Source organism: Vombatus ursinus, unplaced genomic scaffold (assembly GCF_900497805.2).
Source record: "Vombatus ursinus unplaced genomic scaffold, bare-nosed wombat genome assembly UNPS02014171.1, whole genome shotgun sequence".
NCBI lineage: Eukaryota > Metazoa > Chordata > Mammalia > Diprotodontia > Vombatidae > Vombatus > Vombatus ursinus.
The window spans coordinates 3,483,410-3,499,599 of NW_020953949.1; the positions used below are offsets into that span (position 1 = coordinate 3,483,410).

Genomic DNA, 16,190 nt, shown 5'->3' on the forward strand with positions numbered 1-16,190 from the left:
TAAATACGACTTACGTTATTTCATATTTCACCTACCTGTGATTAGCTACTGTTTACATTAAGTCTAAATTCCAACCTAGATATCAAGGCCCTCTGTAATCTGGCCCCAGTTGCTTGTTTAGCCTAATTTCATTGTCCTCCCCAATGTAAAGTTTTCTCTAGTTTAAACCATTCTCTCCCAAACAAGCCATTCTCATTCCTTCATACAGGCCACTTGGTGGAAACTAGGAGTCTGAAGGTCAGGGACTTATCCCTGGCTCTGCTTCAAGTTCACCTTGACAACTTGCTGAGTCCCTAAGGTCCATTATAGTTCTAAAATTCTGTGATGTAATGGCTTCTGATCTTTGCTGTTACTCATGCTGCCCTACTCCCAATCTCTACCTAAACCTATAATGTCTTTAACCATCCTTTTCCGTGGCCCAAGTCAAGTCTGCTTCCTCTAAGAAGCTTAAACCCACACTGATTTTTCTTGTCTTGGAACACTATTGCACTTAGCCCATAGGGTTTCTTAGCTTTTTTATGTCTTTGGCCTCTTTGGCAGTCTGGTGGACCCCTCAGAATGTTTTAAAATACATAGAATTAGGAAGGAAACCAGTTATACTGAAGTATAGTTATCAGAATATTCAAAACAAGTATGCAGACCCCAGGTTAACACCCCTGATTGGTAGGCTCTGTAGCTCTTTTTAGCACTTTCCTTGTATTGACTTGTTCTTACCTGTGCCGTGGGTTAAGTGCCTGGTCTAGGTCTCGGTGTCTGCTCAGTGTATTGAGGTGTGGGGAACCCCAAGAGAAATGCATGGAAATGAAACTATCTTTGCTTACAAGGAGCTTGCATACTAACGAGGAGATGGATGGATGGATGAATGAATGAATAATCTGTCTCCCCTGTTAATATGTAAGCTCCTGGTAAACAGAGATGGGGGGTGTATATGTGTGTATACAAAATAAACATAAAGAACATAAATACAAAAATGATAAGGACTTCATAGAGTGGATCTCTGAGGTCATTTCATCCAGTCCTCTTATTTTGCAGATGAGTAAATTGAAGCCCAGGAAGGTGAAATGACTAGACTGTACATCATGAACACCTGGTTGGTTTTATTTTAAAAGATCAAAGAAGAAATAAAATAATCAGAGTTGTTCTTCAGGCCCTATTATTAGTTGTGATTTCAAAAAGGTGGCTTAGCACAATGAAAGCACTAACCTATCACTTAATCCCAATTGCCTCACCAAAAAAAAAAAAAAAAAAAGGAAGAAAGAAAGAACTAACCGAGTAGGAGTCAGGAAGCTAGTTAGCCAGGCACCAAGTGACCTTTTCCCCAGGCCCACCTCCCATATTCCCCATGCCTGAAGTGGTCTTCCACCTGATCTCCACCTCTGGGGTCCCTGCCTCCTTCACAGAGGCCTTTATTGATCCCCCATAGTGAGACACCCCCCACTCCCCAATCACTTCATCTAGTTTGTCACCTCCTCTGTTTACTTACCTAGGAATAGTTTGTATTCATAGTGCTTAGCACAGTGCCTGACACAGTAAGCACTCAATTATTGCTTGTTGATCAGTTAGTTGAATTGAACTGGGACCTAACTTTAGCCTTGTCACTAAATTATTTGTGAAGCCTAAGGCAAATCATCCTTACCTTTCTCTGGGCCTTGATTTCTCCATCTGTAAATTGAGGTTTAATTGGGCTAACTGACCTCTAAGGTTCCTTCTAGTTCTACTCTCTATGACTTTGGCTCCAAATATGAATCAGCAGTGATTTGATCAGATGCTGAATTGATTTACTTCTTCATTATGAAGATAGAAATTTGCTACACAAAGCAAGTGTTAAATTTGAGTATCTACCTAGGAAAGCACTACAAAATACTTTAAAACTATACATTTACACGTTAGAATAAAAACCTGTTATCCAGACCTTTTTTTTTTTTCTGGCAGTGACCTAGAATGTTGATATTGAGTCTCTGACGTAGGAAAAATTTAAATATGAGGTTCTTAATAATCACCATCATAATAATGTTAATAATTCATATTTTGTATAGGCCCTTCAAATTTTACAAAGGATCTTCACAAAGTCCTATGAGGTAGTATAATAAGCTTTATATTTATTTTATATATGAAAAAACTGAGACTTAGAGATGTGAAATGATTTGCCCATAGTCACAAGCTAATAACTGTCAGAATTCTAGAGCCACCCCTACTCCCCCCCCCACAAAAAAAAATTCTAGAGACTACTGATGGTACAGTGGACAGAGTGCTGTGCCTGGAGTTAAGAAGGCCTGAGTTTGAATCTAGCCACAGACGCTTCCTAGCTGTGTGACCCTGGGCAAAAATCACTTCGCCTCCGTTTGCCTTAGTTTCCTCAACTGTATTCGGATAATAATAGCACTGTCAGGGTTGTTGTGAGGATCAAATAAAATAATATGTGTAAAGCACTTAGCATATTACCTGGCACATAGTAGGTGCTATATAAATGCTTATTCCCTTATATTCCCTTCCCTTCCCCCTGGGATTTGAATCCAGGCCCTCTGGTTACATATCCAGTGCTTTTCACACTATTACTGGGCTGCCACTGGATGTAACCCTCGGGATCATAAATAATCTAATCCAATCCCCTTGTTTGACAGATGAGGAGTAAGGCCAAGGAAGTGAAGGGCCTTGTTCATGGTCAAATAGGCAGTAAGTGAGTGATAGAAGCAAAATTAAAATCCAGGTCTTCTGATGCTTTACACTGTACCATTTTATAGATATAGATATATAGATATAAACATTTGGGGAAATATAGATATAAATACATATATTACAATATAGTATTAGTTACCCTAGCAGTGTGAGGTTCATTTGTCCTTAATTAGCATTGTTGCTTAGTACAGTAGAAACAACATGTTAGTTGGAATTAGAAAATACAACTTTGAATTTCTGCTTCACCACCCACTAGCTGTTTGATGTTAGAGGAACCACTTAACCAACTCTTGTTTGGCGTTAAAACACTTTATAGCCTATTTCTTTTACAGACTTATTATGCATTATTCTCCTTCACAGACTCTGTGATTGAGACATATTTTCCTACCTTACTGTTTTTTCTACATAGTGCTTCATATCCTGTCTCCATGACTTTGCTTTGGATCTGACCCCTGCTTGGAATAGTGCTTCTCATTTTCAGTTTCTGATACTCTCTCGTTACCTTCAAGGCAATTCGAAGCACCTTCTGCATGACACCTTTGCTGATCTTCCCAGTCACTTAGCCTTTGAATATGCCTCAGTGTGTACATGTTCTCTCCCTTGAAGACAGGCCCTCTTTCTTTTTGTCTTTGTTTCTCCAGTGCATAACACAGAGTAGCATAATAGTGATGGGCGTTTATATAATGCTTTAAAGTTTGCAAACTGCTTTACATGTATTATCTCATTGGATCCTCACAACAACCCCATGAGGTGGATGCTATTATTATCGCTGTTCTACAGATAAGGAGACTGTTGCTGAGAGGGATTAAGGTAGATCCTCTACAAGTGTTCAAATATGTGAACAAGGAGATTGTATGAGCAAAATCATAAGAACAGCACCCAGTAAAACAATTTCCAAGGAAAAGCAATCAAAAAAGAACAAGCCAAACCCCAGAACCACCCAAATGAGAGAAAGACATAAAGCATGGTTTCAAATGTTTGTATATGCAACTGTACCCTTTTGTTATTTATCAGTTGATTACAAGGATCTGAAAACTGCATATTAATTTCAATAAAGTTATCAGTATTGTCCATGAGATCTGTTGCTATTTAATTTTTTGTCTTACATAATTATTGTAAGAATGTGTTGTTTTTCCCTGTTTTATAAAGGAATGATTTCATATGTTTATCCATATTTCTTTGTATTCTTCCTTATGGCACGGTAATATTTTATTACATATGCTACAGTTTGTGAACCTGTTCTCCAATATTTGGACACATAATTTTTTCCCAGTTGATTGTTGTTACAAATAGTGCTATGTCTATTTTTGTACAGCTAAGTTTATTCTTACTCATAGTGTAAAATCCTAAACATGAGATTGCTAGACCAGCAGGTGTAGATTTGTTGGCAGCTTTTATTGTCTATTCTGTACGTCAGTACTTAATTTCATATATGGTGTCCTGTGGCTATTGTCTCTAGCTGTGCAGATCACAGACTATCCATGCTTTCTTATCTTGGGTGACCATTATCCATGTCCTGCCATAAAACTTCGACAGGAAGTCTACTTTCCATGCAAAATATAATTTCATATTGTTTTCCAAAACAGTGTCACCAGCACTGGGGTGGCATACCTGTTTTCTGACATTCAGGCTAAAACTTGTTGTCTTTCTCCATCTTTGCCTATTTGGGTGGAGGAGGGAAGGTGTATCATAGAGTTGGTTTAATTTATATTTCTTTGATTATCAGTGCTTTTAAGCATCTTTCAGGTGGTTGTTGATTGTATACTTTAGCAGTATTTTTCAGCCATAAAACAGTTTTAATTTTTCCCTTACTCTCTTTTATTTTAAGTGGTTATTCAACAGGTAGAAGAAACAAGTAAGGATAAAACATTTTGAAATGAGCTTTAAAAAATTGCAAGTGCTTGTGGATATTTCAGAAGCACTGGGCACTGATTCACTGTAGTTTTATTCTTCCTAGGTCCTGTAATCACATGATCATGTAATTAATTGAAGTTCATTTTCCAGCACTTGAAGGAAGCAAAGTTTCAGCTCCTCTACCCTACTTTGTGAACAGGTCATCAATAGTAACATGATTTGATTACTGGTTCTTACCGTGATAAATGAGATATTTCACTCGTTAGTGTTTATACTCCTACCCATTTGTAGCATATTTTGTGTTTCCAATAGGATTGCTTTTCACAGATTTTATTTTTGTTAAAATATTTCTTGCTGTAGTTGTGTGCTTTACTGGATAACCTTATGTATTTTCCTTCTTTTTGTTGTTATTAGTGTCAGAACAGATAAAGCCCAGTGTAAGCCAGCCTCAGCCTGCCAACTCTACTAACGGCACTTCCACAGCAACCAGCACTCAGAATAATGCCAAGCGGGCCACAGCCAACAGTCAGCAGCAACAGCAGCAGGCCTTGCCTCGTTACCCTCGTGGTGAAGTACCACCACGATTTCGGCACCAGGAACATAAACAACTTCTAAAGAGAGGTCAGCAGTTGCCTACTATAGCAACAAACCTGGGACCTGCTTCTAAAGTATTAAATACCCAGTCAAGAGGCAATAGTATAACAAGTAAACAACCAGTGACTAATGGAAAGATACAGAACAAAAAAAAACAACCAGGTAAGAAAAGGTATTTCTTCTATCGTTAAAAATCATTGAATTTAGCATGAATCAATATCAACTGAAGTTTTTACCAGTCATAAGTGAACAGATTAAATATTTGATAATCATTAGTTCCAGTGCCCATACAATCATTTGTATCTTAGCAATTAATTAGTTTTAAAACTTTATCCCTTATAATAATATATTTTTATTTAATAATACTTGAATATTGATTAATGATGTTAGTATTTATTAAAAACTTGGTATAGGAGTATAAAAAGTATATCTAGATAGCTATATGTATGCAAAATCTTGAATAGCATTTACCAGAAATTTGTCCACTAAAATTTTCACCGGCCAAACTCGTGGTCTGATTTTTAAGTGACTTAATACCCTTAAGTCCTTTTTCCTACCACCTTTCTCTCTCTTCTACAGAAACAGGTCTGAATGAATTATACTATTTCTTTTCATATAAGCAGGTAAATAGGGACTAGCACAGGCTGTGTTCAAGAGAAATAAGTGTATCCTGTTATTTGCCCCAAATTGACTGTTTTCTGACTCCATAAGATTATCTACATGTCAAAAAGACTGAAAAAGAGACCCAAAAATACTTCTATGGATTTGTCTTTAAAGCGAAACTAAATTTATTCCAAAAAAAATGCCCTTTACAAGCAAGTTGATAACTTCAGTATTATCAAGAGAGGAGGTGATGTTTGAGGTTAAAATGGGAGGTTGGAGTGTACAGTGGTAGATACAGATTATCTGTATCCATAATTGTATGCTCAGAATCAAACTACCAAATATCTAGGGCATTTGGAGTAGAAGTATTACCAATTGGAATCAAACTTGCCTTAGTTTTAGTCTTTACTTTCTGTTAAAAAGCCTTGGCTTTTTAAAAATTTAGCACTCTTGTTCCTTACCTCCTTAGCTCCTACTAAAGATTCTATTCTAACAGTAGTACTGATAACTGTCTGATATACACAAAACACATTTTAGATACTGAGGAATGTAAAATGAAATGAGGCATTGTCCCTGCCTTCATGGAGCTTGCAAGCTAAATGAAACAAGTAAGCAGTTAGAAATATCCAGGAGCCAAGGCTGATTTAACTGGAAGAAAAACTTCCTTCCTAGTAAACATATGACCACTGGCTGTAATATTTTCATCAAGATGTTTTGTAATTGGCCACCCCCACAGCAGAATACGGTGTTATCCTTATATAGACCTTAGGAACATATGCTTAAGAATATCCACATGGAAGACATCCATTACCCCAGCTCCTATCATAATTATGGAGAGCTCCTTAAAGGTTACATAGTCCAGTTACTCCCTTATTTTGAAATAGTATAACTAAGATCTCAGATTGGGAAAGCGACTCTTCTGGTACCAGGAAATCCTTCCATTGTACAGTGGTCCATTTGGGCACATTCTTGTCCACATATGAAACTTCTCTTCCACTCAACTAGTTGAGAGAGATTGTTTCCACATATATGGAACACAGGACAATGCAGAATATGGCACAGAACTAGGAGAACAGTGACAGTTTATACAAGGACATGGGTGATCTCTTTAGTTCTTACTCTTCCTTCTGTGTAGATGATAGCAGAAATAGAATAAAATCATTTAATATTTAATGAGTGACTATGCAAGGAACTATACCAGGACCTGCTGGTAGGGAGGTAATAAGTTTAATAGATGACTCTCATTGGTCCCACAGCTGACAAAGCTCTACACATAGTTAAGCCTCTGATTATACCACCTTTGTCCCTGTTATTGATTAACAAAATAAGAAATAGATAATTTAAACAACTCAACCTGAGAAAAAAATTTAACTATGCATAAATTAACTACCAAAGAAACAAACTCCAGTACCAGGGATTTATCAGCAAATTCCGTCAAACCTCCAAAGAGCAATTCCAATATGTTTTTGAGTTTGTCTTCTATTCCTGTCACATGTTAATAGCAAGAGAGACCAGTGATTGGGTGAAATAGCTTAGAGACAATCTGCTACTGCTTAGATAGAAGTCAGGCTTGCACATTGGGGAGGTAAAGTGTGAGGATCGGCAAGTATGGCCCTTGCAAGACCTACTTGAGATCTTGCCCAATATATGATTCTCTAGGAACCCTTAGCTCACTACTTAACTTGACATATTATCTCTTAACTATAGTGAGTGAAGATATTGTCTTTTTGTAAATAGCATAAGGAAATAATTCTCTAGGAGTGACTGAAAATGGTTCAGATATTATAAATGGATATATTGGTAAAAATTTAAGCGATATTAACAAACATATTTTTACTGCCTGCACAAATCATTGTTGTGATCAACATTTGATTTTGTATATTTCAAAGCTTTATAGATATGAAAAAGTGGTATTAGCTACATTATTCAGAACTTAATGGTCTGATCCTAATCGCATAGCTCTATTTGGGGAAATAATCATTTTCCCCCAGAGATGAAATCATTTTGATATTTAATAAGATAGCCAAAAGTTGGGGCAGCTAGGTGGCGCAGTGGATAGAGCACCGGCCCTGGAGTCAGGAGGACCTGAGTTCAAATCTGGCCTCAGACACATAATACTTCCTAGCTGTGTGACTCTGGGCAAGTCATTTAACCCCAATTGCCTCACTTAAAAAAAAAAAAAAAAACAAAAACAGCCAAAAGTAGCTTGATGCTGATGCTTCCCTTTCCTGAAATTACAAGGATTATTTTAGATCCTCATCATTATGTGGAGGTGGAATCTTAATGAGTATTCCAGCAATGGATAACCTCTTCACAACTTCTGCCAGGCTGGAAGAGCCCTAACAACCGACTTTATGTCAGTTGTCCAAGAATCAAACCAAGCTCCAAGAGTCTCATCCCCACACTCTCAGTAAACAGGTGATGATTGGTTTTTGGCCACAGCAATGTGCAAAGGCTAACTACTAAATGATGGAGGGGTTGGGATCTATATCATTGGATTGGGTACCTATACCAAGGAAATCAGAGGTCCTTGAAGTATTGAAGTGTAAGTATAGATTTTTTATTTCACCATCTTTTTCAGGAGTTTGGAATTCTTGGGGTCAGGAGTTGAAACTTTCTTCAGAAAACTAAACATCAGTAAAATCTTGTTGCCTGTAACTGCCTATCTCCAGGAGAAGAAGGTGAACATACTACCTTCCCAATACCTGTTTCTGAGTAGTACATACTTTCAGTTTATAATATAAACAAGAAGTTGGAGTTGTCATGCTGATCATGTCCTTTTGGGTATTCATTTTTTACCAGAAAGGTGGCAGTGGCATTGAATTGTATCAAGCACTTTAAAAAATGCCTAGCCCTAGCCTGAAATCTCCTAAAACATCAACATTCTGAACATTTTAAATTTTAAGTTCTGGTTTCTGAATTGATTTAGATACTTTTTCCCCTTAACATTTAATAATTTTGTAAAATGTTTTCATTTTCTATTATAAATACAACCATAGATAAAAACAGTCAAATACATATATAAAATAAGAAATAAAATTTTACATAAATCTGTAACATTTAACAAAGTTTTTACCAAAGAAATTTACAAACAACAAAAATGCTTGTGCTCAGTGTCTTTTTAAGTCTATTTCTACTATTAGTTTTTTTCTTTTTAAAATATAGTTCTAGTCAGTGTGCTAAATATGTTTTCATAGAAGTTATGGGCTATTATAAAATAATTGTTATTTCATGAAATAGCTGCTTTTTTTATTATTTTAGAAAGACCATGTGAGAAACCTTTTTTCGTATAAATGATCATTTATATAGGCCCAACTTCATAAATATACTGCCTACCAGTTCCTGTACGGTACAGAAAAAAGTAGTTTTCCATTTGAATATCTGAAGGAATGAAATCCTTCTAACGAAAAAAGTGAAATGTAGTTGATTTAGGTTGATAAGACTTAAGACTTACCTGATGTTTAGACAGCATCAAGAAGAATGGATTCTCAGTAGAGCAATTCCTATATTCCTAGACGTAGAAAAAAGGTATACTATTCCAAAATACAATTCCCTTAAATGTATTCATGACAATAATCTGGTGCCAAAAAAAAAAGACTGCAGTGTATCAGCATAAACAAGCAAAGCTTTCCTTTTTGAATTCATCCTTAAAAGTTTAGATTTTCTTAGTAGCCATTTTGTTTCTGGCTAATTGATAAATTTGTCCAGACCCTTTCTGAAGCTTTTCATGTACTCTGCTTATTCTTTAAAGAGATCCAAAAGTTTTTTTACCCCATTGTATGAAGCAATACTTTCTTTTCCATGACTAAAGAATTTATGAAAACTTTATTCTCAGGGTTCACTATGAAGAACAAAAGAGGTAATAGATATGGAAACTTTTTTAAAGTGCTATACAAATGTAACCTGTTATTCTAAGCATTTAATTCCCTTGAGTTCCATAGAGTGCTTTAGTATCTCAGGATTTGATTAATAAGTCATGTTCCTCATTCACTGACTTTATTTCATAGATTTTAGTCATGTCTTTCACCTTGTATCTTTTGGACTAAAGGATCCTTATTTTTTTTTCAATCTGTCTCAATATTGCAATTCCCTAAGCCTCATCCTTCAGTCATTTTAGTTACTCTTTTAGTACCACATGGGTACTGTTACATCACCATTTTTATATGAGTAAAATATTTTCTTTTTAATACATTTCTTACTGCCTAACAGTTTGTTGTATTTTTTATCTGGATGTTTAGAAAAGAAGAATACATTTTATGTTAGAAAGATCACTGCACTTGGAATCTGAAGTCCTCTGTTCAGTCCCACATTCATCATTTACTAATCATGTTACTGCATAAAAGTCACTTAAGCCCTCTGACCTTCAATTTTCTTCACTTTGTAAAATGAAGCAAATTATTTGGAGCAGGTAATTCCAAAACAAACTGCTTTAAGCATCATTACAATAGTTATTTCCTAATAATAGCCCAGTTTATAATAACTCTTGGACTGTGGCATGTATTTCAGAATTTCATTTATTTAAATTGTTAAAATTCACCTGCCACTCTTTGGCCCACTTTGTATAGACAGTGAGATATAGTGGAAATCGTGCTGTAGCTTGAGTTGAGCTAGTTTTGAATCCCCTCTGGGCCACCACTTATGTGACCTTGGACAGGTCATTCAGTTTCTCTGGGCTTTATTTTTCTCACCTATAATTTGAAGGGGTTAGATTACATGACATCTAGAATCTGTTCAACTCCTTAATTCCATCTTATGATTTGTAAGCTTTTATTTGTAGCCTGTTCCCATATGAAAACCTGGAAGAGTTTAATATTATCTTAGAGCTAGTAGATTTCAATGTGTGCTCCCTTCTCCATATAACTTATAAATATTTTAAATAAAATTAGTCTTTGCATTAGTCTTTATGTAACCTTGCATTTTATATTTCTCCTCCAAAAAAAAAAGTACCTGTTTATTCATTGTATCCTATATCCAGACAATTTCCTTATCTGTGAAAAAATTAAGTCCTAGACCCTCTTATGGCATTATGATTCAGTTTTTTTAATAGCTTTTTAAAAAAATTTTGTCTAAGCATTTTTGAAAGTGTTTGAGTAATTTATATGTGCCAGTTGCTCTGCTATACCCATCTTTTATCCTATCAACAAACCACAATAAATCAGGCATAATTTCCCATCGACTATGTTTCCTTTCCCCAATAGGTTATTTTTGTCAGTATATTCAATGATAATGTCTTTAAATGGAGATTACAGCAGCTTCACCAGAAACACAACTCTAACTTCCATTGTCCCCTTTAGAATCATGTAAATAGAATTTATGTGAGCAACACTTCCCAAATGTAAACTATCAGTCCCTCTGGCACAGTGATAATTTCACATTTTAGCCAGTGGTTTCCTTATTCCTTGAGTTCATTTAAAATCATCAAACAAGAGCCCCTTGATCCTGGTTTTTTAACCTGTTTTTGACAGTTTGATTAAGAAGATATTGTACTTTGACCACAAATAGGTAACAGGTCAAAATCCTGAATATCTGTTAATTTTGCCCCTTTTAACTTACATAAAGATTATTGCTATACATAGAATTATATAATTTTATATCTAAAATTTTATTTTAAAAATAAGTTTTGTTGATTTTTTTTTCCTGTATTAGCCATTCCTGGATATCTTCCCATACCTACTCCAGAATTTGAATCCTCCCTTGCAAAAAAGAAAACCAGCAAGGTTTTCAAAAAAGAAAATAGCAAGGAATACCATCACTTTATATGTGACATAATGTCCAATAGTCTTTCCCTTCTTTGCTTAGGAGAGCAAAATATATTTTGTCATCTATTCTGCGGGAGAATTATTGGTTTTATACTTACTCAGGGTTTGACATCTATAGTGAGATTTACCTTGTAGTCATTAAAATCAGATTTTTAAAACTTCAAAGATTATTAGAGGTCACTTAATCCAACTACAACCTCCTATCCCATTTTAAAGATAGAGATGGGTAATTGAATTAAATGTCCTTTAGTATAAGTTAATGTGACTGGCATTGGTGACTCAGCTAGGTAGTGTTGGTCCAGGATGAGAACCAAGGTCTCAAAACACTTTGAACCAAAATAGCAGGTTAAGCCTCAAACAGGCTTTGTGTTGAATAGTTGGTTTAGGGTTTTTTTTTCCCTCGAGTGTTATGAAAAATCTATGCCCTTATTCTATATGAATTTGATTTTGTAGCATCATTGATAAACTGTCTCTAGAGCAAAGGACCACTAATTTAATTTTACTCTTTGGCCCTACAATTCATAAGGAATGTACCCATAAATGATGAAAAGCAAAATGGTTCAAATGGTTGGTATAATTTTTTAACTAAAAAAAAATTAGCTTATGGCTATCATTTTGTTTCGTGGAATTATATATATGGAAATACAAGTCACTGAGTAAAATTAATCCCCAAAGCTTTGCGAATAGAATCATAGCATTTTATAGCCAAAGAATCATGTATTCTTAATGTCCTCATGGTAAAGATGAAAAAAGCTAAATTCTTAACAAATTGTGACATACCCAAAAGTATGATGAGATTTTTTTATGCCTTGAAATGTGTTTTAAGATGAGTTTATTAAAATATATATATATATATATATATAAGCAGGATATCAGATTTCACTATTACTTGGCAATTTAGAATCATTTATTGTTGTACTGCATAAAATATACCCAGGTAAGAAATTATCAGCAAATTTATTTTGGGAAAGGTTAGCCTTCCATCTACAGTTAATAATTCGTTTAGAACAATTATGTAGAGAGCTAGCTCCCTGAACCAAAAAAACAAACAAAAAAGAAACCAACCTCAATTTAGTAATAATTCTGTAATTTCTTGCTTTTTCATAGGCATGCCTCCCATTCGGGATTTGGTCAGCCACTCCCCTAACCAGTCAGGTGATGCATATGACTCTTTAAAATCTCATATTTGTTGTGCATTACATGTCTCTTTTACATGTATTTAAAAAGTACAGACTTTATTTTCATATCTGCCTCATTTCTGATTGTTAAACTAGAAAAACAAAAATTTAGTACTATGAACATACATAAATTAATAGGGTGACTATAGGCTGGTATTGTTAAATTAATCTACTTTCATATGTAAATTATTAAAGTAGTTCTACATCCTAAATCAGAAGACAGTGCTGTGTAATGCTGTTTCATAGCTTAAATTTCTCTGACATTTTGGTTTTCAGGCAGGAGTAAAACTTTTAATAGCTCTTTTGAATGAGTAATTTAAGGCTGCAAATTTAAACCTAGTGGAAATTCTTTGGACAAAGTATAAGAGGAAGCATTTTAAAAGTGTGCTTTTTAATTTGATCATTAAGCATATATTATGTGCCTCCTGTGTGCCAACACTGTGATAAACACTGGGGATACAAAGAAAGGCAAAAGACAGACCCTGCTCCCAAAGAGCTCACAGTCTAATGGGAGGGGCAGCATATGAATAACTATGTGCATATTTATTTATTTATTTGTTTGTTTGTTTGTTTATTGGATAAATTGCAGATAATCAACAAAGGAAAGGCACTACTATTGAGGGAAATCAAGGAAGGCTTCTGGTGGGTGGAATTTTAAACCAGGAAGTAGAGATGAGAAAGTGAGAGAATTCCAGGCAAGGGGGACAACCAGTGAAAATGCAGTCAGGATACACATTATTGTGTTCAAGTAACAGCAAAGACTCTGGTGTTACTGGATCATGTCAAGGGTGAATAACGTATAAGGAGATTGGATAGGTAGGAGGGGTCTGGGTTATGAAAGACTTTGAATGTTTTAAGAGTGGCTTTTATATTTGATCCTGAAGATAATAGGGAGCCACTTGAGTTTATTGAGTAGGAATGTGACATGGCCAGACTTGTGCTTTAGGAAGATCACTTTAATATCTAAATGGAGGATAGGCTGAAATGGCAAGAGACTTGAGGCATGGAGACCAGCTGGTTATTGCAGTAGTCCAGGCACGAGGTGATGCAGGTAGTGGCAGTGTTAGGGGAGACAAGAAAAAGTATACAAGAGGTCATAAAGGTAGAAACAGTAGGACTAAGCATCAGATTGGATATGGAGGAATTGAGGATGATAGATTGCAAACTTGGGTAATTGGAATGATGCCTATTCCCTGGACGGTAGCAGGGACGTTCAGAAGAAAAGATGGTTTGGGAATAGGGGAAGAAGATAATGAGTTCAGTTTTGGACATGGTGAGTATGAGATATCTATGAGTCAATCTAGTTCAAGATGTCTTAAGACAATTGGAGTAATGAAACTTGAGGTCTTCAGAGCTTAAGGCTATTTGAGAATCACCAGCATAGAGGTGATAGTTGAATCCATAGAAGTTGGTGAAATCACCAAGGGAAATAGTGTAGAGAGAGAAAAAAGGAGGACCCAGGACAGAGCCCTGTAGGATACCTGTGTTTAGTAGGCATGATGTGGATGAAGAACCATCACAGAAGACTGAGAAGGAGTAGTCCAACAGGTAAGAGGAGAGCCAGAAAAGAGCGTTGTCACAAAAACCTAGAGAACAGAATTATAAGGAGAAGAGAGTGATTGACGCTATCAGAGGCTTCAGAGAGGTGGAGAAGTATGGGGATTGAGAAGATATCATTTGATTTGGCAATTAAGAGAACATTGGTAACTTTGGAGAGGGCAGGTTCAGTTGAATGATGAGGTTGGAAGTCAGACTGCAGAGAATTAAGAAGAGAGTAAGAGGAAAAGAAGTGGAGGCATCAGTTTTAAATGACCTTTTCAAGGAGTTCACCATGAAATGGAAGGAAGGAGTTAGGATGATAGCTAGTGGGGATGGATTAATCAAGTGAAGGGTTTTGTTTTTGGTTTTGTTTTTGTTTTTTAGGCAATCGGGGTTAAGTGACTTGCCCAGGGTCACACAGCTAGTAAGTGTCAAGTGTTTGGTCTGAGGCCAGATTTGAACTCAGGTCCTCCTGACTTCAGGGCCGGTGCTCTATCCACTGCATCACCTAGCTGCCCCTCAAGTGAAGGTTTTTGAGTTTGAAAATGGGCGAGACATGAGCATGTTGGTAGGTAATAGAGAAGCAGCCAGTAGACAAAAAAAGATTGAGGATTGTTGAAAGAGTGGGGATGATAAAAGGAACAATCTTCTGAAGAAGAAAGAATGGAATGGGAATACTTTTGCGTGCAGAAGGATTTGCCTTGGCAGGGAGGAGGGCCTGTTCATCATGTGAGACAGGAATGAAGGAGGAGATAGTGGCAGAAGGCATCTGAGTGATGTAAGATAAAGAGAGGGAGAAAAGAGGGAGCTCTCAGGGAATGGCCTCTTTTTTTTTTTTTTTTTTTGCCAGTGAAATATCAGGGAAGATTCTTTGAAAAGTTTGAAGAGGCTTTAAAGGATTTGAAAAAGCCTCTGTGGTTAATGAGATAGTGAGTTGATTAAGGGGGTATAAAGAAATTGCCTTACAGTAGTGAGGGCCCAGTTTAAATTATGTAGCCTAAATTTGTGGTGGATCCTGTCAGCACAGATTCATAATATTCTTAACTTCATTCAGTATTGTGTGAGTAGAAGGGAATGCAATGGATGGTGGGAGTAATTGAAGTCAGAGACTTGACAGGGGAAGATCAGCCATAGGATAGAGGGGCAGGGGACTCAAGAGAAGAAGATGATGTAGTTTAACTGGTGTCTCCAGTGCAGGGATGATGTCCTGGAAAGAATTTAGGGGTTCAGATATTGGAGTTATGGTGAAGACAAAGAACAGAGCAGAGGGAGAGGTGGAATGACAGCAGATTGTGATGAACTAAGGAGATTTCAGAGTTTGTGAACATGGAAGTGAGTGATGGCTATGTTATCTCTAGAACTGAGGTAGAGTGAAAAAGTAGGTCATGACAAATGAGTAAGTTGAAGAACTGACAGGTTAGGGTATTTGAGGGAGTATCAATATGTATGTTGAAGCCTAGTATGAAGGGAATGTCCTAGAGGTTGGTAGACACCAGCCTCCAGAATTTTGATTTGGTTGTAGATATGATTGAGTGAATCTCAGAGGACAGGTTACTGAGTAATTATGATGCAGGTTGAGTTTGAATGTGGCGTTAAGGAGAAAGGAATATTCCACCACCAGTGAGTTGGGGAAAATGAATGAATGTACAACCAGTGCTTTAGAGGGTAGTCAGGGAGACTGTCATCAGGAGGGAGCCAGGTCTCAATAAGATCCAGAAGATGGAAAGTAGGAAGGGGAAAGATTTAAGATGAAAGCAGATTTGTTACCAATGGAGCAAGTATTCCAAAGAGCACAGTGGAAGGGATAGGTAGCTTTATCATGGGGCATTGGGTAGAAGAAAGGTGTTGGGTTGAGGGAGAAAGGAATAAGTTATTAGGGAATGAGTATAGAAAATAAGACGTTCAGAATCACTGGGGTGGGGGGTGGTGTATCATGGATCTATAGGTGGAAGGAACCTCAGATCAACCTATTTCAACCCCCTCGTTA

At 36.4% G+C, this 16,190-nt stretch overlaps 1 protein-coding gene across 1 annotated transcript in view; it reads left to right on the forward strand.

Moving 5' to 3' along the window:
- Positions 1–16,190, forward strand: part of TNRC6A (trinucleotide repeat containing adaptor 6A) — a 103,889-nt gene that overhangs the window by 45,410 nt on the left and 42,289 nt on the right. The window contains exons 4-5 of the mRNA XM_027859669.1: positions 4,945–5,286; positions 12,594–12,641. Of these exons, the coding sequence (XP_027715470.1) occupies positions 4,945–5,286; positions 12,594–12,641 (390 nt within the window). The remainder of the gene's footprint in view (positions 1–4,944; positions 5,287–12,593; positions 12,642–16,190) is intronic.